Source organism: Bicyclus anynana, chromosome 10 (assembly GCF_947172395.1).
Source record: "Bicyclus anynana chromosome 10, ilBicAnyn1.1, whole genome shotgun sequence".
Classification (NCBI taxonomy): Eukaryota; Metazoa; Arthropoda; class Insecta; order Lepidoptera; family Nymphalidae; genus Bicyclus; species Bicyclus anynana.
In genome coordinates this window covers 8587103-8613469 of record NC_069092.1, presented here as the reverse complement: position 1 = coordinate 8613469, position 26367 = coordinate 8587103, and the positions used below count along the sequence as shown (strand labels likewise).

The window sequence follows — 26367 nt, the reverse complement described above, 5'->3', positions numbered from 1 at the left end:
TAAGAGAATGATTAAATTTTAAAAAATATACGTTATACATTACCATGCAAACTTCCACCGAAAATTGGTTTGAACTAGATCTCGTAAATAGTTTTTTAATACTTCATAAATCGTAATCGTAATATGTATATATATAATGTGTATATGTAATTAATGAGCAAGAAGTTTATGTTACTTGCTGCTACGGAACCCTTCATGGGTGAGTCCGACTGGCACCTGGTCGCTTTTTTAAGCTAGACACGCATAAGCCTAACTGTTGGTTTGAGTAAAGAGACATACGCTATGTTTATGTATATTAAACACCTGCCCTGTTATGTTACAGAGCAGATGTTTAGGCATTTTTAATTGAGGCTAATCAGGCATCGATGGTCTACAAATACTTTTTTGCTGTGTAGGTATTAACTTTGGTATTTGATTTTTGTCAGTGATAACGCGAGATTTGAGACGAGTTAGAAGAGAAGAGAACCATATAACACCAAAACTGACTGAAAGCACAACCAGTCACAAAGCTGAATTGGCAAGAAGCTGGCACATACTTTGAAGAGACGATGGACGTTGGAGTTAGAGGTCTTGGAATCGCAACCCATCACTGAAAGTCGACCATCCACCGATGACAACAAAATAATCTGCAGACGCAACTGACTAGAAAAGGTCTATTTCTAACCTACTTCAAAAAAAAAGGAATAGGTTCCCAATTCGACGCGTCTGTTTGTTACCTCATAACTTCGTCATTTCTTAACCAATTTTGAAAATTATTTTTTTATTTGAAAGAGCACACTTCCAGATTGGTCCCATTTAATTTTCATGAAAATCGGTCTAGTAATTTTGTGTTAAAATTATAATAACGAAATTTCCCGTACTGTGGCGCTTTCTTTCACTCACTTTGCTAAGACACACTAAAAATAGATAAATAAAAACTTTTTGACAAAAAAGTTCAACCGACTTGAAATTAAACTATAAAGTGAAAATAACATCGTATGTGCTACCTTTTGATCACTTTGAAGGCGGTACCACCACAGTGATGCATTAACTCAAGCCGTGTAAATCATGAAGTTTTAGAATTTTCAGACAATTTTTTTCCCGTGGTTCTTATAGAAAATTCTTTAATTAATACGCCAATGGCTTTATATTAATAGGTACTAGCGGACGCCCGCGACTTCGTCCGCGTGGAATTTTTTCCGGGATAAAAAGTAGCCTATGTGTTAATCCAGGCTATAATATATCTCAATACTAAATTTCAGCTAATTTGGTTCAGTAGTCGAAGCGTGAAAGAGTAACAAATATCCATATTATCAAAATCATCAATTTTCATCATGTTAAATCATCAGTTTTAGCAAAGCTTGTAAAACCATGGATTTTTGCGGGATACAAAGTAGCCTATGTGTTAATCCAGAGTTAAATCTATTTCCATTCCAAATTTCAGCCAAATCGCTTTAGTAGTAGCGCCGTTAAAGAGTAACAAACATCCAAACATTCATACAAACTTTCGCGTTTATAATATTAGTAGGAAGATACCTCTACGAACTTGTACCTTTGAAGAACTCCCCGCTTACTGCACGTTCAAAATGAAATAACTTATGTAATACATCACACGGACCCTTCTCGTTATGCCTCCAATCTCTCATTTTTTCTGTTATTTCTCCCTTTTCCGTTCAAGTTCTTTGAGTAACAATAATAACTGACCTTACAAAACCGACCGACCGAAATATATAAGAAGACGCCTGACTAAAGGAAAAACTACAGTTCCGTTACAAAAACGTGAAAGAAAAATTATATCATAATGGACGCTATTTATTTATCAGTCCTGTATTTGATAGGTTCCTTTCAACCACTCCCCAGGGGGGGGTTAAGAGGTATTTTTAGATGTATCGTATGACATTGAATCGATAAAGTTGATACTCATAAATAAAACACATAAGTAACATGTATGAAAACCTTATTAAGTATTTTTGTTTTCTATATCAAGTTAGCCCTTTCTTTTTTATGTTGGGATATACATATTATAATGAAGATCAAGGAGAAGGATGAAAGTGAGAATGGGACGTAAAAAATTTAGTTTAAAAGCTATAACCCGACTACGTAAAAAAAATTTAATAAAAAAATACATCCCACTTGAAAATTATTAAAATGTTTTTACTAAACTAAAAAGCAAAAAATAACATCGTGCTCGTATGTGTTTACCTTCTCAGTTTGCTCAGTGCGATCAGTTTGAAGGCGATTGTATTTTTTTATTAAAATTTTTTATTTTCCCATTTTTAGTGATACCAGTGTAAAATAATAAGTCCTTACACCACGATGTTATTTTCTAATGACTCGATACAATCAATCACTTTGAATTATTGCAAATCTTTGACACCTCATTTATTAAAATTAGTTCAGTAGTTTAGGCGCTTCGGTGGAACAAACATACATACGTCATACATACATAGACTGCCAAAATCATTACCCTTCCTTTTGGCATCGCCGTAGTCGGGTAAAAATAACATCACATTATATTCCTGACTAGCTGACGCAGCGTGGTTTCACCTGCCTGGTTCCCGTTCCCGTAGGAATACGGAGATAATATATAGCATATAGCCTTCCTCGATAAATGGGCTATCTAACACTAAAAGAATTTCTCAAATCGGACCAGTAGTTCCTGAGATTATCGCGTTCAATCAAACAAACAAACAAACTCTTCAGCTTTATTATATTAGTATAGATGCTTTGTTGTCGATTACCTCCTGATCAATTTGAAGGCGGTGCTAATCCGATGATGTCTTAATTCAAGCCATGTAAATATATCACAAGGATTTATGTTTTACAGACAGTGTTCTTTCAGAAATAGCTTAAATTTACAGTACACGAACACATAGACTCAAATGAGAACCTCCTCCTTTTTATGAAGTCGGTTAAAAAAGATTTTGAAATTCAACAGAAAGTATCTACACAAATTATGGTACTACAATCAAAATGTAAGCGCTAAATGTACTTTTCTAAGAACGGCTTTCACATCGTGTTGTAATATTAAAAAGACTGCCAACTATGTAGCGAGCGAACAAAAGATTCTTAACAAAAGTTGTTTCAGTAGACTTGCTAATGCCGGCTTGGTAAATATGGAGGGTAAATAGAGGGTAGGGACCTAGATAAGCAAAGGGGTACAAAAACCGAACAAACAAAGTTATTTCATAAACTATACTTAGAATATGTTAAAAAGTTTGTAAGAAATAAGCTTCGAACTTTGTATACGATTACAAAAATACTTACAATAATGGAAAGCAACAATATCAATCCATATTCGGCTCACTGCTGAGCTCAAGTCTAATCTGAGAATGAGAGGAGTTAGGCCAATAGTCCACCACGTTGGCCCAATGCGGATTGCCAGGCTTCACAATAGCAAAATTCTCTGCTATGCAGGTTTCCTCATGATATTTTCCTTCACCGAAACGGATAACTTCACGGATATCAATATGGATTGTTAATATTAAGGTTGCTACAAATGCCAATGACCTTTAAGAATAATTATCAAATATTTTTACAAGCATCATGTTTTTCTTGATCTTGTAAATTATTTCACATAATCAAAAATTAAACAGACAACTTTGCTGCAAAAGTTACCCGTTTGAAAAAGTTCACGTGGAACGATAAATTGTATTTAAGCGACATTTCAAAAATAAAATTTTAATTAGGTATTAAGGTTAAGATATATTCGTTATTTAGCCTATGCAATCTCCTTACCATTATAAATGCGAAATATATTGCGTTTTGTACACAAATCAAGTCATTTTGATAAATTTTGAAACGGCATAGATGTAATTTTTTTTGCGATTAAGCCTACCTCTCCTATAAAAAGGGATGCCTGACCCTAAAAGTTGGGCCAAAATATGCTAATAATATTGATGATGAAAGTTATATCGACAAACAAACAGGTCTATAAAAATACCGATAGCAATAATATACAATTCAATAATATCGAAACTTATGGTATGGTATGGTGTAATTGAGCAACCTAATACAGTAAAATTAAGCATAAAATAAGCTTTCATTTGGCATATTAGACGACTAAATAACTGATAAGGATATTTGTATAAATTAACCGTTTATATCTGGCAACCCCACAGTAGCAATGTTGAAACCTTGGGTATATTCTTTTAACTAGTATTAGATTTCTATTAATTAAGCAGGCTAGTTAGAGGTGAATGGGAATATTGGCCATACTGTAAAGATATGGCAAATATTCTTTAAAAAAAAAAATATGAAGTACCACTAACCTGTCAACAGTGATAGCGACGAGGGTGAAAACCCCAGCAGACACAGTCAGGTTAGCAGTGAAGTTGCTGGCCGTGCAAGTGACGGATCCGAACGGCCAGTGCGCTGTGACTAGGAACACGAAATTCGGAGCACCGTTGAGTGTTGCCATGAGGAGGTCAGCCACAGCAAGGTTCACGAGGAAACAGTTGGTCACTGTTCGCATACGGCGATGAGCTGGGGACAAAAATTAAATATTTATTTCCTATTATCTACTTACTACAATGCGTTTTGCGATAAATAGGTGGACCGAGGCTATCAAGCAGGTTGCGAGATCCGCTAGATGGTTGGAAGTATCATGCAAGAGGCCTATGTCCAGCAATGGACGTTAATCGGATGTTCGCCGTAAATAGTAATCCGGCTCGAAGGACCAAAAATAGTTATGTGTTGTGTGTGTGTGTATGTTGTGTGAAGAGTGAACTTCGAGCTGGTGGTTCTAAATATAAATGCTGGTTCTCTTCGTGAATTTTATTAAAGTATACAAAAGACCAAACAACAATAATGTGTATGCACAGTCTGTGCGAGTCTTGTTAGAAGTGTGTTCGCGCGTCGGTCGCTGGCACGACAGTCCGGCGCGATGACCCCGCGCCCCGCAACCCGCGTACTTTTCCCCCGTAGACGCTATAAAAGCGGAATATCCCACCATACATTGTTATGTTATATCTCAAAGGCCAGTCAGCGTTTTCGATGAAAATTCCTAAGCGACTAGACTTTTTCTGACACCAACAATTATGTTAATTTTCAACCAATTTAAAAAAAAACCTTGGTAAATTTTACTGTTGAACCTTTTTCACGAATCACTCTATCTATGAGTGAATATTGCAAGAAAATCCGTTGAGTAGGAGACAGACGAAAAAAGAACGAGTGTGCTTTATCTTCTTTAGCTCTCAACGTCCGTTCGCCTCGCCCGATTACACTTTTTGTAACTCATAAAGAAGTTTTACTTCAAAAACAGCGAAAAGAAGATACAGGCACTTCGCTCCGGCTTCACGAATATTATCACGATCATTAAGTCAATGTGGCCTAGGCATTATCGTATGTTATGGCCAAACAACTTGTACCAAATGTACCAGTACCAAAAGGCATTGCTAAACAACTTACCTTTTTTTTTTTTATTCTTTACAAGTTAGCCCTTGACTACAATCTCACCTGATGGTAAGTGATGATGTAGTCTAAGATGGAAGCGGGCTAACTTGTTAGGAGGAGGATGAAAATCCACACCCCTTTCGGTTTCTACACGGTATCGTACCGGAACGCTAAATCGCTTGGCGGTACGTCTTTGCCGGTAGGGTGGTAACTAGCCACGGCCGAAGCCTCCCACCAGCCAGACCTGGACAAATTAAGAAAATCTCAATCTGCCCAGCCGGGGATCGAACCCAGGACCTCCGTCTTGTATATCCATCGCGCATACCACTGCGCCACGGAGGCCGTCAAAAACCTACACTAACCAAATAAATAAATTATCGAAAATGGCTGTTATATAAAACAAACAGGTCGTTTTCCGGTAGTTAAAGCTATATTGTACGTACAAAAGCCTACAGTTAATGGCAAAGCACTGGTTATGCTGACCATTATACATATTGGTTCGATCTACTCGGACATAGAAGTGATAATATAAATATCGGGATCCCGGAGGCTGTTACAGAGACAATGGGGATGATGACTAGGTCTGAATATATTGATTTTTATGATACGTAAATAAGGTCAATGTTAACTAATTTATACATAAAAAGCAAAGATTGACTAGATATTTGCAAAATAAATGAAATTATAAAATTTCAAAATCTATTAAAAGTCTTTTATCGTAATTAGATGAAAATTCATACAGTTTTAGCTTCCTTACATTAAATAGGACATTTTTTAATACATGAACTATAAACATAAACGCACAAATAACAAAGATATAAGTAATTTTGTTTGAACCCACATACAAATCTAACGATTACATTGCCTACGACGTCATTAGTTCGTGCCATTTTGTATGGGGCGTTTTTCAGGGATCCGTTGCAGCGCCGCAAATCTGACCCTTTAAATCCCTGTAGCTCCGAAAGTAATGATCACAGATACCCTGTACCTTTTACAAAATTGCTTTACTATTAGCATACTCTTAATTTATATACAATTGTAAAAACTGTCATCGTCCCTATTGTAACGTTGAGTTACAATATTGAGTTACTAGTCGATGCAGCAATAAAGTCAAAATAAGATCGAAATACTACACAATACATACTCGTAGTATGGTAAACAAATAACGAGTTTTTTTTTTATTATTATTTTTTTTTTTTTTATTTTTTTTTTACTATTTAGCCCCAAAGTAAGCATACAGAGTAGCTTGTGTTATGGGTGCTAAGATAGTTGATATTATAATATTCATATACATTTATATACTACATATAAATACTTATATAATGTATAAATACACACAGACACTGGAAAACACCCATGCTCATCACACAAATATTTTCCAGTTGAGTGAGTTGAAAGAGTGACCAAGCTTCATTCAGTTTTTTTTTTGCAATATCGTAGTTAGTGTTATTTTTATAGGGGTTTATTTAGCTCTACAAAATGCGTGACATAGATACTTGGCCGGTATATTTATCTACATTTTTATTTTTATCTAAATTGTTTTCCTACTTATATTTTCCTTAAAAGTGCTTAGCTTTCACGAACCGCTCCAAGGAGCGTATCTAATAAAGCCCAATCTTTATTAAGCGTTACAAAGCTACTTTATCCCCGGGCCTCAGGACAAATTGGGAGCAAAGACTAAATTTAATAAATTGGGTTCCATCCGTTTAAATACATTAGCACCATTTCATTCTTATATCTCTAACTGTCGACTTAAACATTGTTAATTTAAAACCTGAATTACATTATAAGTGACTCGAGAGAGTAAAGGAATTTACTATTTTAAATGTTTGAATAAACAAATGAGAAGATGAACACTGATAACAATTTTATACCCGTATTTTATTGTACTCTGTAAGGAATCGCTTCGTAGTTCCATTTGCCTTTCTAATTTATTTAAAATTAAGAATTTTCGTATTCCACTGTATTTAAGTACCTAGGCACCGTTTTTGTTATAATTACATTAATCCCACCAAAAACCCTCCATGTAAAGTAATGCCAATGTTAAGAGACGAATATCTTAGCAATCCATGGATTCAGATGGATTTATGTTGGCAGAGAGTAAAACTTCGAGCAGAGTCCTGGACTTGTGACCAAAGAACGTAGGGTTAAGGAATTCCTTGACAATTGATCAACACTCCCCTTCTCCGCTCGTGTTGTTCTTCCTGCCTAGGCAAATTTCATACAATCCTATTAGAGCAGGTTTAGATACCCGTTCTGATATAAAACTTGCTGTTGTTCTAGAGAAGCCAAAGTCTTTAGCATTTACTTCTACGGCGTACAGACTAACCACATAACCATTTTTAGTTAGTTTATTTGTTAGGTTATAATATCTATTCACTTAATTCAATAATATAACCAAAAATTATCAGTAATCTTAGAGAATCAACTCTACACGCCCTTACATAACACTCTCTAACTCTATCGCGTTCTCGTGTGTTCTGCGTGAATCAAGGTCATAAGTTCTCCCTACACTTAAGCGACAATGTGGGGCTTGACCAATTCTGTTGTCAAAGACCTATTATTCGTATTATTATATCCACGAATGCTGAACACTGATGGTGTGTAATGAGGTGCAAATCAATGAAATAGACAAAAAAGAAAAAACTGAATCTAAGTTGCAAGCTTTTATTTTTTATTAATTGACAAGTTAACCCTTGTTAGTTTGTAGTTAGCTCTCCTGCTGTTAAGTGACGAAGCAGTATATCATCATCATCATTAACAGCCGATGGACGTCCACTGCCGGACATAAGCCTCTTGAATGGTCTTCCAAACAAAACGGTCTCGAGCCGCCAGCATCCAGCGACTCCCTGCAATCCGCTTTGAGCGGCTCCCTGCAACTTGCTTGGACATAAAGGGGATAGTACCAGTCAGTCTCCCCAACTGCCAACCTCACCTGCTCGTGGTGCACCCTGCAGACTGACGAGGTCACATGCCAGTGTGGTAATTTATGGGCAATACCTTAGTAAGTAACAGAACAACACGCAACAGCCCCTAGTCAATTTAGAAAACATAAAATCCTAAAGCGACTCGACCTGAGAATCTCGTCAAAAACCTTAGAAGTGACATTATAAGAAGAATAAAATACACACCTAGAACAATCCATATGACCAAGGTGTTCCCCAGCACTGCCAGCAACAGCATCACCGCGAACACCACGAACCAGGACAGCTGCCCCCACCAGGGGGGGCTGTACGGCCTCTTGCCCAGACCCATGCAGTTGCCGAGTGTGATCCTGCAAGAAAAATACAGTTTCAACTAAACCAAATATGCATTTACTTACTGTATCATACACTTCATCAGCCGTGATAGCCAGTTTCCTAACGGTGTTTTTCGTTCACCGTTTTAAACACGTGATATTCAATTTCTTAAAATCAATAAAGAATATACTACATAAACCAAAAAAATAAAGAAAAAATCATATACAAAAGGCGACCTTATCTTTTAAAAGAGATCTGTAACGATCACGATCAGTTTAATCGGATGTCTTGCTGTTAGCGCTGCAGGCACGTGAACTTATGGAATGATGAGTGGCTAGCATTAAAGTTAATGATGGTGAATATGATGAATATACATATTATGACGATGATGTCACAGGCATAGGACCCGCTAGCTAAGATGAGCCAGGATGTCTAACTTTTGCAATAAGGTACTCGTATAACAACAACTGAAAATTATGAGTTATTCCTAATAAGTAAGTTGTGTTGTGATTTATTCATTTTCCTAACTTCGACAACCTGAATTATTGAAAGGCAATATTTTGCCGTGTTTCTCTTATTTATTAGGCGTAAAAATCAGGCTAGAAGTTTTGTCAAACGACAACAAATAAGTTAGGAATGTGAGTAGGTAGGTAGGTAGGTAAAAAAGGAGGGCGTTCTACTTTAGCCATATATCAAATATTTACCCGGTAGTTCCCGTTACCGTGTTGTTACAGATTTATAAACATCTTTCTGCTTTGCTGATACTCCTTCAGTTTCACACAAATTCACTTCATTGATACTCCTTCAGTTTCATTCAGAATTCTAGTAATGTTACAATTTATAACAGATAGATGCGCCCTACGGTGTTACTATCGAAAAATAAGTATGTACCTACACGTAATATCATCATCATCATCATCATTCGGCTCACTGCTGAGCTCAAGTCTCCTCTCAGAATGAGAGGGGTTAGGCCAATAGTGCACCACGCTGGCCCAATGCAGATTGGCAGACTTCACACACGCAGAGAATTAAGAAAATTCTCTGGTATGCAGGTTTCCTCACGATGTTTTTCTTCACCGTTTGAGACACGTGATATTTAATATGTTAAAAAGCACACAACTGCAAAGTTGGAGGTGCATGCCCCGGACCGGATTCGAACCCACACCCTCCGGAATCGGAGGCAGAGGCAGAGGCCACTGGGCTATCACTCCCAAGTAGCCTATATGTTAATCCAGGTTATGACCTATCTTTATTCCAAACAAACATCCATACAAACTTTCGTGTTTATAATATTATTAGGTAGGTAGGTAAGGTAATATTAGTCGTTTCACTTGATATTGTCTGGATATCTAATACATTAAGTGTTGAACATGTCGAAGTATTTCCTGAAACTCAATATATCCGTTTGAACTTTAATGACTTATGACCTACGCGTCAAACCTATGTTTGCGGTTCAGCTCGACTAAGCATCAGTTCAATGGAATATAGATATTCCTTTCCCAGAAAACGCTTTGTTAGTAGTAAGGTGAAAGCAACATGCTTGGAGAGTAATCTAAAGGAATCAGCATAGCATCAGCATTGCTAGATTATTTAGAATGATACCTATATCGTATCACTCTAAATAATCCTCACAGGGAGATGTGCGACATCGAATCATGTTTATCAAAAAACCGTTGCTCGTAACCACTCATAGACACTTGTTTCTGGTTTACATAAACAGCTTCAGTTTCACAAACAAAGGGACCGTCCCTACATCTTACCACTACAATCAAAGGCACATTGTCTTCCAAAAATAGAACATCTTTTACATCATAATTAGTTTGTCCATCCACCCACACGTCTTGTTAGGTGTGGTTGTTTGTTTAATGTTCATGGTCATTGTTTAATGTTGTTGGTCAACTCGCTTGAATCGGTTATTTCAGCCTTTATATTGTAACTAGCTGACGCCACGCGGTTTCACCCGCGTAGTTCCCGTTCCCATAAGAATACGGGGATAATATATAGCCTATAGCCTTCCTCGATAAATGGGTTATCCAACACTGAAAGATTTTTTCAAATCGGACCAGTAGTTCCTAAAATTAGCGCGTTCAATCAAATAAACAAACTCTTCAGCTTTATAATATTAGTATAGATACCAAAATACACTTGGTCCAGTGGATAGCCTATATGACTTCGGATCACGAAGTCCTAGGTTAGAATCTATGAAATTTTTAGTAAAACTCCTGTGCCCTGGAGAGCACGATAATAAAAAGGGATGTGGTAAATGCCTCTTAATTATAGCCTCCTTAATTAGTGTGAGACCCTCCCCGAGAAATTTGATAACAATGATGGATCAAGAGCGTATCTATCATTGTTCTACGAGATATAGACTTCATAATGGTTTAACTACCCACCGTCTACATAATAATTAATCATTAGGATACCAACTGATATTAAAGATAAAATTTGATATTAAATTATATTAAAAATAAAAATGAGATAGGTACGATGTTATTTTTCCGTTTTTTAGAATATTGCATTTTTGAATTCGGTGCAAAAGAATTTATTTTTCCGTTTTTAATGTATCGTGGCGTTTACGTTCACTATGCAAGTGACCGTTAAAACCACAGTATTTCACAGTATTTCAGTTATTTTCATTTTAACACAAAACTACTGAACCGATTTTCGTGAATACGCCTCGAATTGAGAACCTCCTCCTTTTTTGAAGTTGATTAAAAATAAAATCTTTGAAAACAAATATTACTCTTTTATTACTTAAATCAAATATCGCGTGTTGTTTGTCGTTTATTGTTTTGAGACACGTGGCGCCGTAATTAAGTGTTTCTAGCCTAATAAAAGCTGAGTTCATTTAAAACTATTACCCGTATAACAAACAACAATAAACGGTTATTTATTAGGTACCAAAATGAAAAACTTATTAATAAAACCTAAGAAAGGTCCATGAAAAACTTACATTCAAAATCTAAAACCTACTTTAATTTTCTATTAACTCGACTCATCTTCATTAGATCATAAAAAAAAATTATAAAAAAAACAACCTACTTCAAAATCACATGAGTTACCACTAAACTAAAAAGCATAAAATAAAATCGTATGTGCTACCTTCTGATCAACTTGAAGGCGGTGCCGAGCCAGTGACATTTTAATTAAAGCCGTTTTTAAAAGAACCACGAGAAAGAACTGTCTGAAAATAGTAAATCTTTATGATTAAAACGGGTTGAGTTTAAGAACGCTCGCACATAATCGGTTCATCCGGTAACTATGTTGCCACAAACAGACAGATTATAACACCCCTCTTTTTGTGTCGGGGGTTAATAATTGAAAAGGAGTATAGTCTGGTAAATTCGTTAATGACACTTCCATGATATGCGGGCGATGGGAGAAAGACTACGCAGATGTGAAATCGTGCGTGCGGGGAAGTGAGGTGCTACAATCGTGGGTTTTTCATTCATCGCTACACGCCCCCCCCCCCCCCGGCCCGCGCAGACCACCAGGAGTGTTACGAACGAAGTTGCCAAGCTACAGTATCTTTAAAAACAAAGTCATTTTCAAGTAGACAAGTCTGGAGTGAAGCGTGTGCTTAGAACCACAACTCAACAGTTACAAACATTTTCCTTTTACTTGCTCCTTTTTAACCGACTTCAAAAAAAGGAAGAGGTAATCAATTGTTTTTTTATGTATGTTTTACATTATATATTACTCGAAGACGCCTGAACCAATTTAAAAAATTCTTTTTTTGTTTGAAAGGGTATGCTTTCCAATTGGTCCCGCCGGTCAAGCCGTTTAAATCATAAATTTTAACTGGATTTTCAGTCATTTCTTTCAGATACGGCTTTAAATAACTCAACACTAACTTGGTACCGCCTTCAAGCTGATCAGAAGTTTACAAGTACGATGTTATTTTTCGCTTTTTAGTTTAGTAGAAACATTTTTGTGATTTTGAAGTCGGTTGTATTATTATTTTTTTTAATTTTATGAAAATCCGGAAATCACAAATAATTTACACTGTTGATGTTTTACGGCAGAAACAATTTCACTAACAACAGTCCGAGAGCCTCGCTGTAAATATTTTACAGCTAAAATTTACATGATATTATTTTTACGACGCTTTCAGGACGCCGTGTAATATTCTAAAAAGCCCAAAATGATTCTAAACGATCTAGATATTTTTCATAAAATAAAAGATTAGAAATATTAAAAATGAATAGTGAAGTTTTTAAATTGTAATTGCATAATATCAACAAATATTATGGAATTACAATTTTATAAATAACTTATTAAACTACACATAAATATTTAAATCACGACAATAATGGCGTTACGTGAATTTAAGACGTATGTTTTAACTTTGTTAAAAAGATATGCAACGTGGCTAGTTACCACCCTACCGGCAAAGGCGTAGCGCCAAGCCATTTAGCGTTCCGGAACGCTAAATCGCTTGGCGGTACGGAGCGTAGAAACCGAGAGAGGTGTGAATTTTTATTCTCCTCCTAACAAGTTAGCCCGCTTCCATATTAAAGTGCATCATCACTTACCATCAGGTGAGATTGTACTTGTAAAGAATAAAAAAAAAAGCCACTACCTACCAAACCAATTATTTTTACCGATTGCCTTTACTTTGTCATTGTATAAAAAAGCACGTTCCATTTGACCTAATATTTCATTCATTCGATAGCTCGATAACAGTAAAACACTGTCATAACTTGGTTTTATAGTACAGATCAATGATATTAATAAAAAAACGTTGGTACAAAGTGCATTTATTTTTCCATTGCTAAAGTGAACCAACAAATGCGTTTAGTTAAATTGACTGAGCCATTACACTGGTAATCACTGGGCCGATTTACTTCAATGATGCGCCATTAGATCCGTAATCTGGAAATTACCATAAGGTCGACAGTTACAGGCTAACTCCTTTCTAAAAGTTATACTGTAAAGAATGAGCATTCGCAGAACTGTCATTATCCATTCTATAGATAGTTTGATTTTAGAAAATACTTTCATCGGCTCGAATGGGGATGATAACTAGGTTTGAATATATTTATTTTTATTAATAATTCTAGTAAATAAGTCCAATATTAATTTATACGTAAGATTATAAAATTTCAAATCTATTAAAAAGCTTTAGCTTCCTTAGATTAAAAGTGACATTTTTCAATTAATGGACTATAACCATAAACACACAAATAACAAAGATATTTGTAATTTTGTTTGAACGCCCATACAAATCTAACGATCGTTATGATCAACGACGTCATTAATTCGTGCCATTTTGTATGAGGCGATTTTCAGGGATCCGCGGCAGAGCCGCAAATATGGGTCTTTAAATCCCGTAGCTCCGAAAGTAATGACCGCAAATACCCTGTTACTTTAACAAAATTGCTTTACTATTAGCTGTACTCCTAATTTATATACAACTAACGGACGCCCGCGACTTCGTTCGCGTGGAAATCAATGTAAACTTTCAAGCCGTATTTCACCACTTTAGGGAGTTGAATTAAAAAAAAATTAATTACATTATATTTCGTATTTTTTTTTATTTATGAACAAATTTTTAAAACTGTAACTCTAAAAATGAAGGATTTTCCATACAAACTTTCAACCCCTATTTCACCCCCTTTTCATTATATTTTAGCAATAAAAAATATATATATCCGTATAACCTTTTACGTATTATGGTCTTAAACCGTGCCATGTTTCATTTTAATTCATTCAGTAGTTTCAGACAGACAAAAAATCCAAAAAAAATGTTTATATCCTCAATGTACAGAATGTACAAAAAGTACAGAATTCGTATTATAAGTATAGATTCTAGATGGCGCTGTCATCCGTTAAGACACGCTAACGTTTGTTGTTACAAACGGTATAAGTAAAATCACAAATTGCGAATAAATGTATAGAATTCGACCAGTTTTATTATAAGTATAGAAGATAGATAGATATAGATAAGTATAGATTTAAAACTAAATACTGTCATTATCCCTATTAACACATACATACCTACTAACACTATATTCTACAATAGCAGTAAATCTAAAGGCGATATACGATAGGGATTCAAAATCAAACACAATCCTCCTATTACCAGCGTTCGCGGTCGTTTAATCTGCCAATTAATCAAGAATTAATTATCTTGCCGACTGTACCTCATGTATAGCGATCTCACCTATCCATCATCAATTAGTAGATTTTATGTTGAAAATCGTAAATAGTCTTATTTAAGTAGGGGCCTTTTTTATTATTAATCAAGTTCAAAAAAGGAGGACTTTTCCCTCACTGTTACCTCATAACTTCGTCATTTATTAACCAATTTCGCAAATTATTAATTTGTTTGAAAAAGTAAACTTGCAGATTGGTCACTTTTAATTTTTCCCGGTTTAGTAATTGTGTTTTAAAATCAAAATAACTGAAGTGAACAAAATTGCCCTTACTTTGGCGTTTACAGTCACTGTACTAGGACACTTTAAAAACAGAAAAATAAAATCTTTTTAACGACAAAATTTAACCGACCTTAAAGACGCATTAGGTACTCAAGAAATCGTAAAATAACATGTCCTTTCTATTGATCGGTTTGAAGGCGGTGCCAAAAAAACAAAACGAATTTTAAGAGCCGATTTGGCACAGCTTTATATCCTAAACTAGGTGACACCGCGCAGTTTCACCCGCGTGGTTCCCGTTTCAGTCAATCAAACAAACAAACTCATCAGCCTTATAATATTAGAATAGATATATGTATATTTGAGCCTCGATGCAGTTTCCTTTTATTCCATCTTGTCCCCTAAAGTGACCCCATATTCAAATTTCTAACAGTATAAATATAAACACGTACCTGCTACCATTCCATTTGGGTCCCAGTAATTGATATGTGTACAAAATGTCAACTTAATCGGTCTAGATTCAGTAGAGAAAATTTACTGTGATAGACGGACATACGGACACTTTGAGTATGGTACTAGACGTATGGGACCATAAAGTCTAAACTAATTTTATAAAGAGGTAAGATTTGATTTTTTGTTTGTTTTTTCGATTTAACTCAAAAACTACTTGACCGATATTTTCGCGGAAATGGGAGCTACGCGGGTTTCTTTTTATTCTTTAAAAGTTAACCCTTGACCACAATCTCTCCTGATGGTAAGTAATGATGCAATCTAAGATGGAAGCGGGTTAACTTGTTAGATATAGTATGAAAATCCACACCCATTTCGTTTTCTACTCGACATCGTACCGGGACGCTAAATCGCTCGGAAGTACGTCTTTGCCGTTATGGTGGTAACTAGCCACGGCTGAATCCCCCCACCAGCCAGAGCTGGACCAATTAAGAAAACCTCAATCGGCCCTGCCGGGCATCGAACCTAAGACCTCCATCTTGTAAATCCACCGCGCACACCACTGCGCCACTAAGGTCGGGGTGTACCTAAACGCTATTAACGAATATACCAATAACTTCCTGCTTTTGTTGCATAAATTTTAAGGCTGTTACACCCTTCGAATGACCTTCAGAAGACCTTTGAGAAACGTTAACGCTTCTAACAAGAAATTTCGGAACGGCGCGGCGGTGCTATAAAAATGCTACAAAAAGTATAACGGTGTGTATTCTTGCTTCACCTGTTTGATTAGGCTAAAAGCCTATTATGGTCTATCAAGTTTTATTTACAATACTTCCTACAGTAATGAAGGTTGAATACTAGTATAAACTATATTGTAAGTAAAGTATTGTAAATTTTTGGTAAATTATTTTAGATTGTAGGTTAATCTTTTACTTTAAGTTTTTAACCAGACTCTGCAGTGCTGTGAATGCCTGTAAAAGATGGCTGCAGTAGTACAAGAATTTTGTAACTCACTTATATATAATGTTTTCTGCTGTCATTGTTGGCATTACAAATAAATAAATAATAAATAGTATACTGGATGAATATTATGTATTTGTTGTTAATACTTGTACTTATATACGTGGGTATCTTTTTGTCTACCTGGCGGAGTAATATGTGCTGTGAATTTACAAGACGATTTTTTTCTTGCCTGGTTGCGATCACCGCTGTGCCAATTGAGGTTTTTCTTAATTGGTATAGGTCTAGTAACCACCCAATTGGTAAATTCGTACCGCCTAGCGATTTAGCGTTCTGGTACCATGTCGTGTAGAAACTGAAAAGGGTGTTGATTTTCATCCTCCTCTTCATAAGTTAACCCGCTTTCATCTTAGATTGTATCGTCACTTACCATCGGGTGAGATTGTAGTCAAGGGATAACTTGCAAAGAATCAAAATAAAACCATATATGACATAAGCATCTTCATATTACGTAAGGTGGCAGTAATATATAAGCGGTAGTAGGAAGTAGTAATATTATTTCAACGTACTAATAATTCCGTTATTTACGTAATTTCGTTGAAATAACCATGTTAGACGATCGGAAAACAAAATAATCATTGCCATTTGATGTAAAATGACTTAGTCGATCATTTCGTAGAAATTATTATTTTAGATGATCACGATTCCGAAAATACGATGTAGTGACTTATTACTTGAATGGTACACCGAGTTACATTATAACCGTGCTGATAATGATCGTTAAATAGCCAAATACTTATCACCCTAAGCCCGCCAACCCGCATTGGACCAGCGTGGTGGTTCTAAGCCCCGTATGCCCTCTTTTATAAGTAGGGAGCCCTACCCTACCCCTATAAGGGAAGAGATTTTGTAATCACGTAATGACGTGATAGGCCAGTGAATACGACCTCTGGTTCGAATCTAGTCCGGGCATGCACCTCTACCTTTTTTAAAATCTCTACGTGTGTGAAGCCTGCTAATCCACATTGGGCCACGCTGGCTGGCTGGTGAGAGGGGTTAGGCCAACTCTCACTCTGAAAGGACTTGTGCTCAATAGTGAGCCGAATATGGATTGTTAATGAAGATGTGTAACATAATGCATTATGGAATATTTATGTGATATAAATATACAAAAAACCGACGATGGCATAGATATATCTTACTTCAGACGATAGCTACTATACCCATTCCATTTTAAATACGTATAAAATAGAAACCATTTTCACGTGGACGAAGTCGCGGGCGTTTGATAGTTATCTATTAAAATGATTACGATGTTATCACTTCAAATTAGTACCGATAAGCATACCTAACATACTGAATATTCTACGAAATAGCTGTGATTTATATTTGCGTGTCTTTTGTCATAAACCGCTTCTATTGTCAACAGCGTAATTATATTTTAATTTTAATGGCAGTCGTAATTTACATTTTCAAACGAACCTGGTATTGCAAAGCAGAGGATCCGTTTCAAAAATGTGACATCTAATTAAAGGAGACGCCCACCCGTTTCCGACATCGAGATAACTTTTTCTTTGATGTCAAATTTCACCAAAGATGTGACCACAAACGCGCGCTCGGATTGTCGTGACGTTAAAATTCAGGATGCAAGTACGTCCTTTATTACTACTAAAATAGTATCCGGCTGTGGCTAGTTACCACCCTATCGGCAAAGACGTACCGCCAAGCGATTTAGCGTTCAGGTACGATGTCGTGTAGAAACCGAAAGGGGTATGGATTCATCCTCCTCCTGACAAGCTCCGCTTAGATTGCATCGTCACTTACCATCAGCTGAGATTGTAGTCAAGGGCTAGCTCAAAAAAGAATGTAAGAATCAAAAAAAAAACTAAAATATTATTTGTAACGTTTTATTCTTGGACAATTGATTTGAAACTACTACCTGCTAATGCTAAAGTACAAACATCATATTTGGCTACCGTACTTAGCCAGTACTTAGTAGTAGTACTTAGTAGACTATTAAATACGCAGGTAAGTTCTCTAAAAAAAAAAAAAAATAGTTTATTTCAGTAACATCAATCGAATAACAAATAATTAAAGGCTAGAGTCTTCTTTTAAGAGTTGTACACTCCTGTGACAGAAGGCTCCGCTCTTCCATAACAAGCCGTAATGAAACATATTTAAAATTAATCATAGTGGGTAGGTATAAATAAAAATAAAAATATGTGTATGGGTGTGTGTGCGTGTGTGTGTGTGTGTATGTGTGTGTATGTGTGTGTGTGTGTGTGTGTGTTTTTTTTTTTTTTTTTCCTCAGAGGTTTCGGAAAAATACATTTACGTATCATCAGGGCCTGATGGTCTGCCCCGGTAAGTCGGGCTCGGGTAACCACTACCGACTAAAAAACCTCCTCCTCTGGTCTTCAGCCTCTGTGTCCCCCACGGACCCGCCGTCAGGCATTACTTCGCGGGGAGAGAGTCTTGCACTACTGCTTCTTCAAGTGTTTCAAGTCATAGCTTCTTCTTCTTCACTTTTCTCTATGCGGCGAAGCTCTAGGAGAACTTCCATCGCAAATAAACTAGTCGCCTCCCACGCCTCTTTTGACGACGTCATGTCTCTTATTAGGGATTCGGGCCTGCTTCTTCGTTTGAGGGAATTCTCCCAGACACTGCGTGTTGACTTAAAGCGAGGACATGTAAAGAACACGTGCTCTGCATCTTCGTTAATTTCAGGACAGGACGGACATTTTGGAGATGTTTTGTGCTTGTATTTATAGAGATATTCTCGGAAGCATCCATGTCCTGAGATCATTTGTGTCAAATAGTAGTTAACCTCTCCATGTCTGCGGCTCAACCATACATCCAGCTTTGGGATAAGTCGGTACGTCCACCGGCCATTCACCGAATTGTCCCACCTTTTTTGCCATCTGCGCATGCTATTTCGACGTTCTTCACTTTTTAGTTCCTCATGACTCAGATTTGAACCTTTTTGCCGGTAAAGGGCTTTCCGTTCTACAGCAACTACTTCGATTGGCAGCATCCCGGCGATAACGCATGCTGCGTCGTCGGATACCGTGCGAAAAGCGCTGGCAATTCTCAGGGCACTTAGTCGGTATACAGGCAAGAGTTTTCTGCGTGATGCTTGTATGTGGAGTGTGTCGCCCCACAAGGATATTCCGTATGTGAGGACGGATGTGACCACTGCTGATAATAGTATCCTCCTATTCTGTTTAGGACCTCCTATGTTAGGCATTAGTCGTGCTAAGGCCGTTCTTACTACCGACGCTTTTGCACTTACATGCTCTGCTTGTTGCTTGAAATTTAGTCGAGCATCAATCATTACTCCCAAGTACCGGATGAAGGGCTGAGATGTGATTTCATGTTCTCCAACTCGCAGTGTCATGGTTTCTAGCTCTTTCCTACTTGTTATAAGAACTGCTTCAGTCTTGTGCTCTGCTAGCTGCAGTCCAACTGTGTCCATCCACTGTCCGATTCTCCCAAAGGTCGTGTCAAAAGCGAAATTTATCTCTTCGAGATGTTTTGCAACTATGACCAAAGCCACGTCATCTGCGTATGCAACGAGTTTTACTTCACTTGGCAATTTTATCTTAAGAAGACCGTCGTACATAACGTTCCATAATAATGGGCCCAGTACGGAACCTTGGGGTACTCCTCCAGTAATGGTATAGTTTTTCGAGCCGGACTCCGTGTCATATATCAAAACCCTATTACTAAAATAGCTCGCTACCATCCTTTGTAGGTACCGTGGCACGTTCATTTCATCGAGGGCTCTCATGATGCAGTTCCACTTAGCAGAGTTAAATGCGTTCTTAATGTCCAGCGTTGCCACTAGGCAGTATTTCTTCGCACCCCTTTTCCATCGGGTCCCTGCAATCGCGTCCTTGGCCATGTTAACAACAAGGTCGATCGCCTGCATTGTGGAGCGACCTTTCCGGAAACCATATTGGTTGCTTGAGAGCTGCGTTTCGACAACTGCTCCGATCCTTTTGTGTATAATACTTTCTAATATTTTACCCGCTGTATCCAGCATGCACAGTGGGCGGTAGGCTGATGGATCATCCAGCGGCTTTTTCCCTTTCGGGAGAAGTACCAATCTCTGACGCTTCCATTTCCGAGGAAAAATGCCCTCATTAAGGCACGCGTTGTATACCTCTAAAAACAGGTGAGGTGCTGCTTTTATGGCTTCCTTCAGCGCAATGTTTGGGACTCCATCCATGTGTGTGTGTGTGTGTGTGCGTGTGTGTGTGTGTGTGTGTGTGTGTGTTATGTTCTCTGATAGTAAATAATTTAACAAAAACGAGGCCGCAAGTAAAATACAGAATGTCCGTTATTAATGGATAAAACGCAAATGGTAGATACTCCACCTAATTCTAAAACTAATTTGAATAGATTTGAAAAAAATCCTAGGGTGACCAAGTTATTTATTTTAGTTACGTTTTATCCATTAATTACGGGACAGCCTGTATATTATTGACTCTCCCAGATCAGAGCAACTTAGTACGATGTGGGAAAGCCATTGAAAAATCTTGCTATACGTCAAAGCAGTTTCAATAACAAAATCATCAAGTAAGCCTTACTCAATCCTAGGTTCTGCACCTGATTGGACTTTATTAATGGATACGTATGAGAAACATTATAAAATCCCAGCGGATGTCGCTATTTCGAGATCTAGACCAGACATTTTCCTTTTGTCCAAACAAACAAAGCGAATAGTACTTGTAGAGCTGTGCCGTGGGAGACTAACATTCCGAAGGACCACAGATTAAAAGTGAATAAATATTATTACCCAACAAATGAACTAACTAAAAATGTATATGTAGTTAGTCTGTACACCGTAGAAGTAGGTGCGAGAGGATTACCAGCAAAATCTCTCTATAACTTGCTTAAAGACCTTGGCCTCTCTAGAAGTGCAGCTCTATATTAGAACGAGTATCCAAAGCTGCTCTAATAGGATCTTACCAAATTTGGATAGGTAGGGAGAACAACACGAGCAGAGAAGGGGAGTGTTGATCGATCGTCAAGGAATTCCTTAACCCTACATCCAGTAGTCACAGGTCCTGGACTTTGCTTGGTGTTTTTCTCTCTACCACGCGATGGACCCGGCACCTGCACGGTGAATCCATGGAATGCTAAGATATTCGTCTCTAAAAGAGTGATAAATAGTTTGCGTGCATTCCACTCCAAACTTACATAAAAACGTTACAGCAATTAAGTTGTACTAATTATTTTACAACCCGTATCTATGAAGAATATCTATCTTCATGTCTCATGCCATACGTGCCTCACAGACAGATAGCTAACACTGGATTAACTAGATAGATAACACTGATATTAGCCAGATAGATAACACTGGATTAACACGTAGGCTACTTTTCATTCCGGCCGTAAAGTAAGGTGTAGGTTTCCGCGAGATTTCGGAAAGACTGAATTCCACGCGGACGAAGTTGCAGGCGTTCGCTGGTACTTCATAGTCGGGCCCAGGCCTCGATCCTATAACTGCGTCATCCGAAGCCACATAAACCCACCACTGGATCCCAACGTCCATCGGCTCTTAGAACTATGTGGCCTGCCCATTGCCACTTCAGCTTCGCGACTCGCTGAGCTATGTCAATGACTTTGGTTCGTCTGCGCATCTCATTTCTGATTCAATCACGCAGAGAAACTTCAAGCATAGCTTGCTCTATCGCCCTCTGAGTAAAGTCATTCAGCGGGCGATGGAGCAAACTTCCTTCTAATAAGTCTATTCCTTCTAAGTTAGCGAACTAGATCCACTATACAGATAAAATAGTGTTTCGAATTTCTGAGCAATGTTGAAAAAGTCTGAGCACGCCAAAAGTACTGAAAGCTTAAACTATATGCTGGCTGTAATTTGCACAGTATCGTAATAAATCGACACATTAATGGGGATACCGGAAAGGGTCTTAGTATAAGGAAAATAACCTGTTGTGATAATAAATAACGAAGGTCAATATTATGCGCAAGAAAGGACGCCGAAGCGTTGATTATTCTGCTATGGTTGAAGCAAAATGATTTAGAATTTCTATTTTGCTGCCTACCTGAAACTGTTATATTTCCGTCCAATGTGGAGAGGTGTTATTAGACAGAAAGTCAAAAAAAATACAAAAAAGTTTTTTATTAATAGTTACACATACACTTTTTTAGCATTTTTTGTAATTTTTTTAATGCCTGTTGCTTTATCCGACATTTCCACGGTTTTTCGGACAATAGCCGAGTTGCTTGGTAAAAAATTAAACACTAATATTTTTGTCGAAATTGTTAAGGGTATACAAAAAAGTAAATATTATCTACTTTAGACATTGCATCAAAAAACTGACGCAGGATGTAAAAAATCTTACCCTGCGGATTTTTTTTTTTCAAAAATAATAATCAAATTAGTTTTAAATACTTAGGTGATGTACGTGTATCTTCCATTCGCGTTGATCAATTAATTACGGAACAACTGTACAAACTGTATAATTATGTGAAAAGAAACTGAATACAACGCGAACTAGACTCCGAGCCACAAAAGAAGCCCTGCGGCTAAAACCTGAACTATATCCGCCGCAAATACAGAGACACCCTCCAAGCTAGATATTACAAATTTTTCTAGAGAAAATTAGATTTGTTATCACTGTTCAGAAAAATGTTCAGAAGACATTAAAAAGTCTATATTAGACAGGCAGAGATAATAAAAACTACTTGAAGTCATCCATAATGGAAAAAGTTGGGTAAGTGCGGCAAAGTTTTGTCGGCTAGATAAAGTCCCAGCATTACTTGCGGTATTGAAATGTCGAGAGCTCTTCGGCAAGCTATGACTTCGCATTCAATTTAAAATGCACCTGATTGTGATAGCCAATATTCATAGATCATCTATACAATGTGTACCTATCTTGTGTTAGCATGTTATATAATGGAACTCAGCTAGTTACACTGAAGAAGATTCAGAGATTAAAACATTGATTAGATTATATTTGGTACTAACTGAAGGGAACTTTGAGGTATCCTCGAGGCCGAGGGATGCAATGAGGACAATTAATACAAAACAATGCAGGTCTGCGATTAGCTGTTTTTCGTGACTAATTAGTTGGTTAGCAAATTAGCCCTAACTGCGATCTCAACTTATGTTAAATGACGACGATTTTGGCTGGTGGGAGGCTTCGGCCGTGGCTAGTTACCACCCTACCGGCAAAGACGTACCGCCAAGCGATTTAGCGTTCCGGTACGATGCCGTGTAGAAACCGAAAGGGGTGTGGATTTTCATCCTCCTCCTAACAAGTTAGCCCGCTTCCATCTTAGACTGCATCATCACTTACCATCAGGTGAGATTGTAGTCAAGGGCTAACTTGTAAAGAATAAAAAAAAAAAAATGTAGTTTAACATGGAAATATGCAGACTTACTTTGACGGGATAAAAATTTATTTACCAATACAATATATAAAACTCTAATAATGCTTTTCAAAAATTATAAAAGCACACATTTCTAGGAATACGGGAAGTTATAATTATTTAAAATAGAAGACAAATACCAAATAATATGAAGAAAGTTGAATTAATATTTTTAAAAAAGTAAGGTGAACTTACATAAAGAGCGTAAAAATCAGAAAAAAAAGAAGAGGTGCAAAGGCTAAAATTTATTACTCAATGCTCATAATTTAGAAGTACTCTATTGTGCCTCACTTTCGATACGAGGGATGTAAAATATTATCACTTTCAATCACTTTTGTAACCGCAACAATATTCGAGACAGTTTTCTCCCCCATTTGCAATAATTTTGAAAGCGTCCTTGCCGTCTTCAGCTTTTGATGCTTTTTTGTGAATTATTAACGCCTCAAATAAGAAATTGAATATTGCCACGAAAATATGCTTAGGTATATAAAAAGGAATTTTTATCACACTCGATCTGATATTGATATTGAAATAATAAAAAATGTATCGTTTACGAGTATCTCTTAGTAAACAAAAGGAGAATACAAAGTAGGTAATTCTTATGGATATTTTTATGACGGTAGTAAAGCTAGAATGGATTGTCGATTTGCCATATACTATTAAGTAACATGATAGTAATATATGGACGGTCACTGACCAACCTAATGTGTTTCCTAACAGAAGTTTACTAACGGTAGAATCTTTACAAAAAGTCAACTGACGTTTTAAAAGTGCTTGTAAACTGAGCCTACTTGAAATAAATGAGTATTGAATTTTGAAGCGCTGCAAACTTTGCTCATATTGATGCGCTGGGGTGACTATTACAACATTTAACCACAGAACTTGTATTTTAACAAATTCATCCAAATTTTAACCACTTTAGGATTCATCGTATCAGATCATAATTATCTTAACTCTGTAAGAAGTTCACCGTTTTGTAGGTTTTCAAGGTGGGAGTGACAAATCATGTTATCGCCGTTTAGTGTTGGAAATAGTAGTCTGTGACGGATATGACGTCGCTCGATCTCGTGTTGGCTTCAGTGTGCTCGAGGCGTTCGAGCCGTCCACATCTCTTGTTGTGTAATTCTTTATGGGTTACTTGGGATAGGCGGGGAGAGTGGAAAAGGGGAGTGTTAGTCGACTATCAAAGGTACCTTTAACTCTACACACATCGTTCACAAGTACGTGACTCCACTCAAAGTCTCTGCCATTCTAGGGTCTTATTTTGGTTACAGTTTAATTTGTTAATTAAGTTGTCCTGACAAGTGTTGTGAATCATAACCTTTGTTCGACATTAGTTTTCGTATATTTGTAATCACCTTTTGAGTCCTATAATAATCATATACGCAAAATTCAATAAAAACGCAATTTAATTGTTGTTTATTATTTACAAAAATGGCGCTTGTATTGTTCATAAAAACATCTTAATATGAGGAATCTAATTATTCAGCCTATTAAGTACCTAAGTTTCTGCATTGACCTCTGTTTGTATACTTCAGAAGCTAGCTAGCAAAATGCTACTTTTTCTTACTAACTAGGTACTTGTTTTTATTTGTAAAATAAAAAATATATGTAAGTAGCTATAGTACAATTTTTATAAATAAAATGTAGTGGTATTTACTATACCTATAATTACTGAACTACTTATAGATACCTTATGCAGATAACGTAAAACTACAAAGTGAAAATCATTTCAGTCGGATACACTTTTAGTAACATGTTTTCTGTGGTAAAACTCCAACAAATTCCGGCAATGCAGTACCTACATGTACATGTAATAATATTACCTTAAGTGCTACATTTGTTACTTGCCAAAACCTACTGCAAAGGAAACCCAAAGTATTCCAGCGCACCTGAGCTTCTTGTACGTATAATAGTTTGAATTCCGTACAATATAAAACTTCCATATACTAGTGTTATTAGTACCTTCTGCTAGGTCAGGTGCAGTTCTAACGAATTGAAGACAACATCAAGAACATTTAGGTAATATAAAACAACTTGTACGCTTTTACAAAAACATTTTTATACCTTTAATATATTATTACTAACTGACGCTCCGCGGTTTTACCCGCGTGGTTCCCGTTCCCGTAGGAATACGGGGATAATATATATAGGGAGCCTATAGCCTTCCTCGATAAATGGGCTATCGAACACTAAAAGAATTTTTTAAATCGGACCAGTAGTTCCTAAGATTAGCGCGTTCAATCAAACAAACAAACTCTTCAGCTTTATAATATTAAGTACTAGCTGATTATTCAATGACACTTTTTTATCCTAATCTACTAATATTATAAACGCGAAAGTTTGTATGGATGTTTGGATGTTTGTTACTCTAAAACGCCGCTACTACTGAAGCGATTTGGCTAAAACTTGAAATGAAATGGATTTTACTCTGGATTAACACATAGGCTACTTTTTATCCCGAAAAAATCTATGGTTTCCCGAGATTTGCGAAAACTGATGATTTTAATGATATGAATGTATCGCCATTGAGGTTTGGTATTAGTAAATTGATATGAAGAGGACGA

The 26367-nt window shown here is 36.8% G+C and overlaps 2 protein-coding genes across 4 annotated transcripts in view; one reads left to right on the top strand and one right to left on the bottom strand.

Moving 5' to 3' along the window:
- LOC112042933 (mediator of RNA polymerase II transcription subunit 4) overlaps window positions 1-26367 on the top strand; it is a 121588-nt gene that overhangs the window by 25711 nt on the left and 69510 nt on the right. The gene's annotated exons all lie outside the window — the stretch shown is intronic.
- The window catches only part of LOC112042932 (tachykinin-like peptides receptor 86C), a 112322-nt gene that overhangs the window by 56582 nt on the left and 29373 nt on the right, over window positions 1-26367 (bottom strand). For all 3 annotated transcript variants that reach the window (XM_024078146.2, XM_024078144.2, XM_052883886.1), the window contains 2 exons: window positions 8505-8647; window positions 4251-4464 (listed from right to left, as the gene is read on the bottom strand). In XM_024078146.2, the coding sequence (XP_023933914.1) occupies window positions 4251-4464; window positions 8505-8628 (338 nt within the window). In that variant the 5' untranslated portion in view covers window positions 8629-8647. The remainder of the gene's footprint in view (window positions 1-4250; window positions 4465-8504; window positions 8648-26367) is intronic.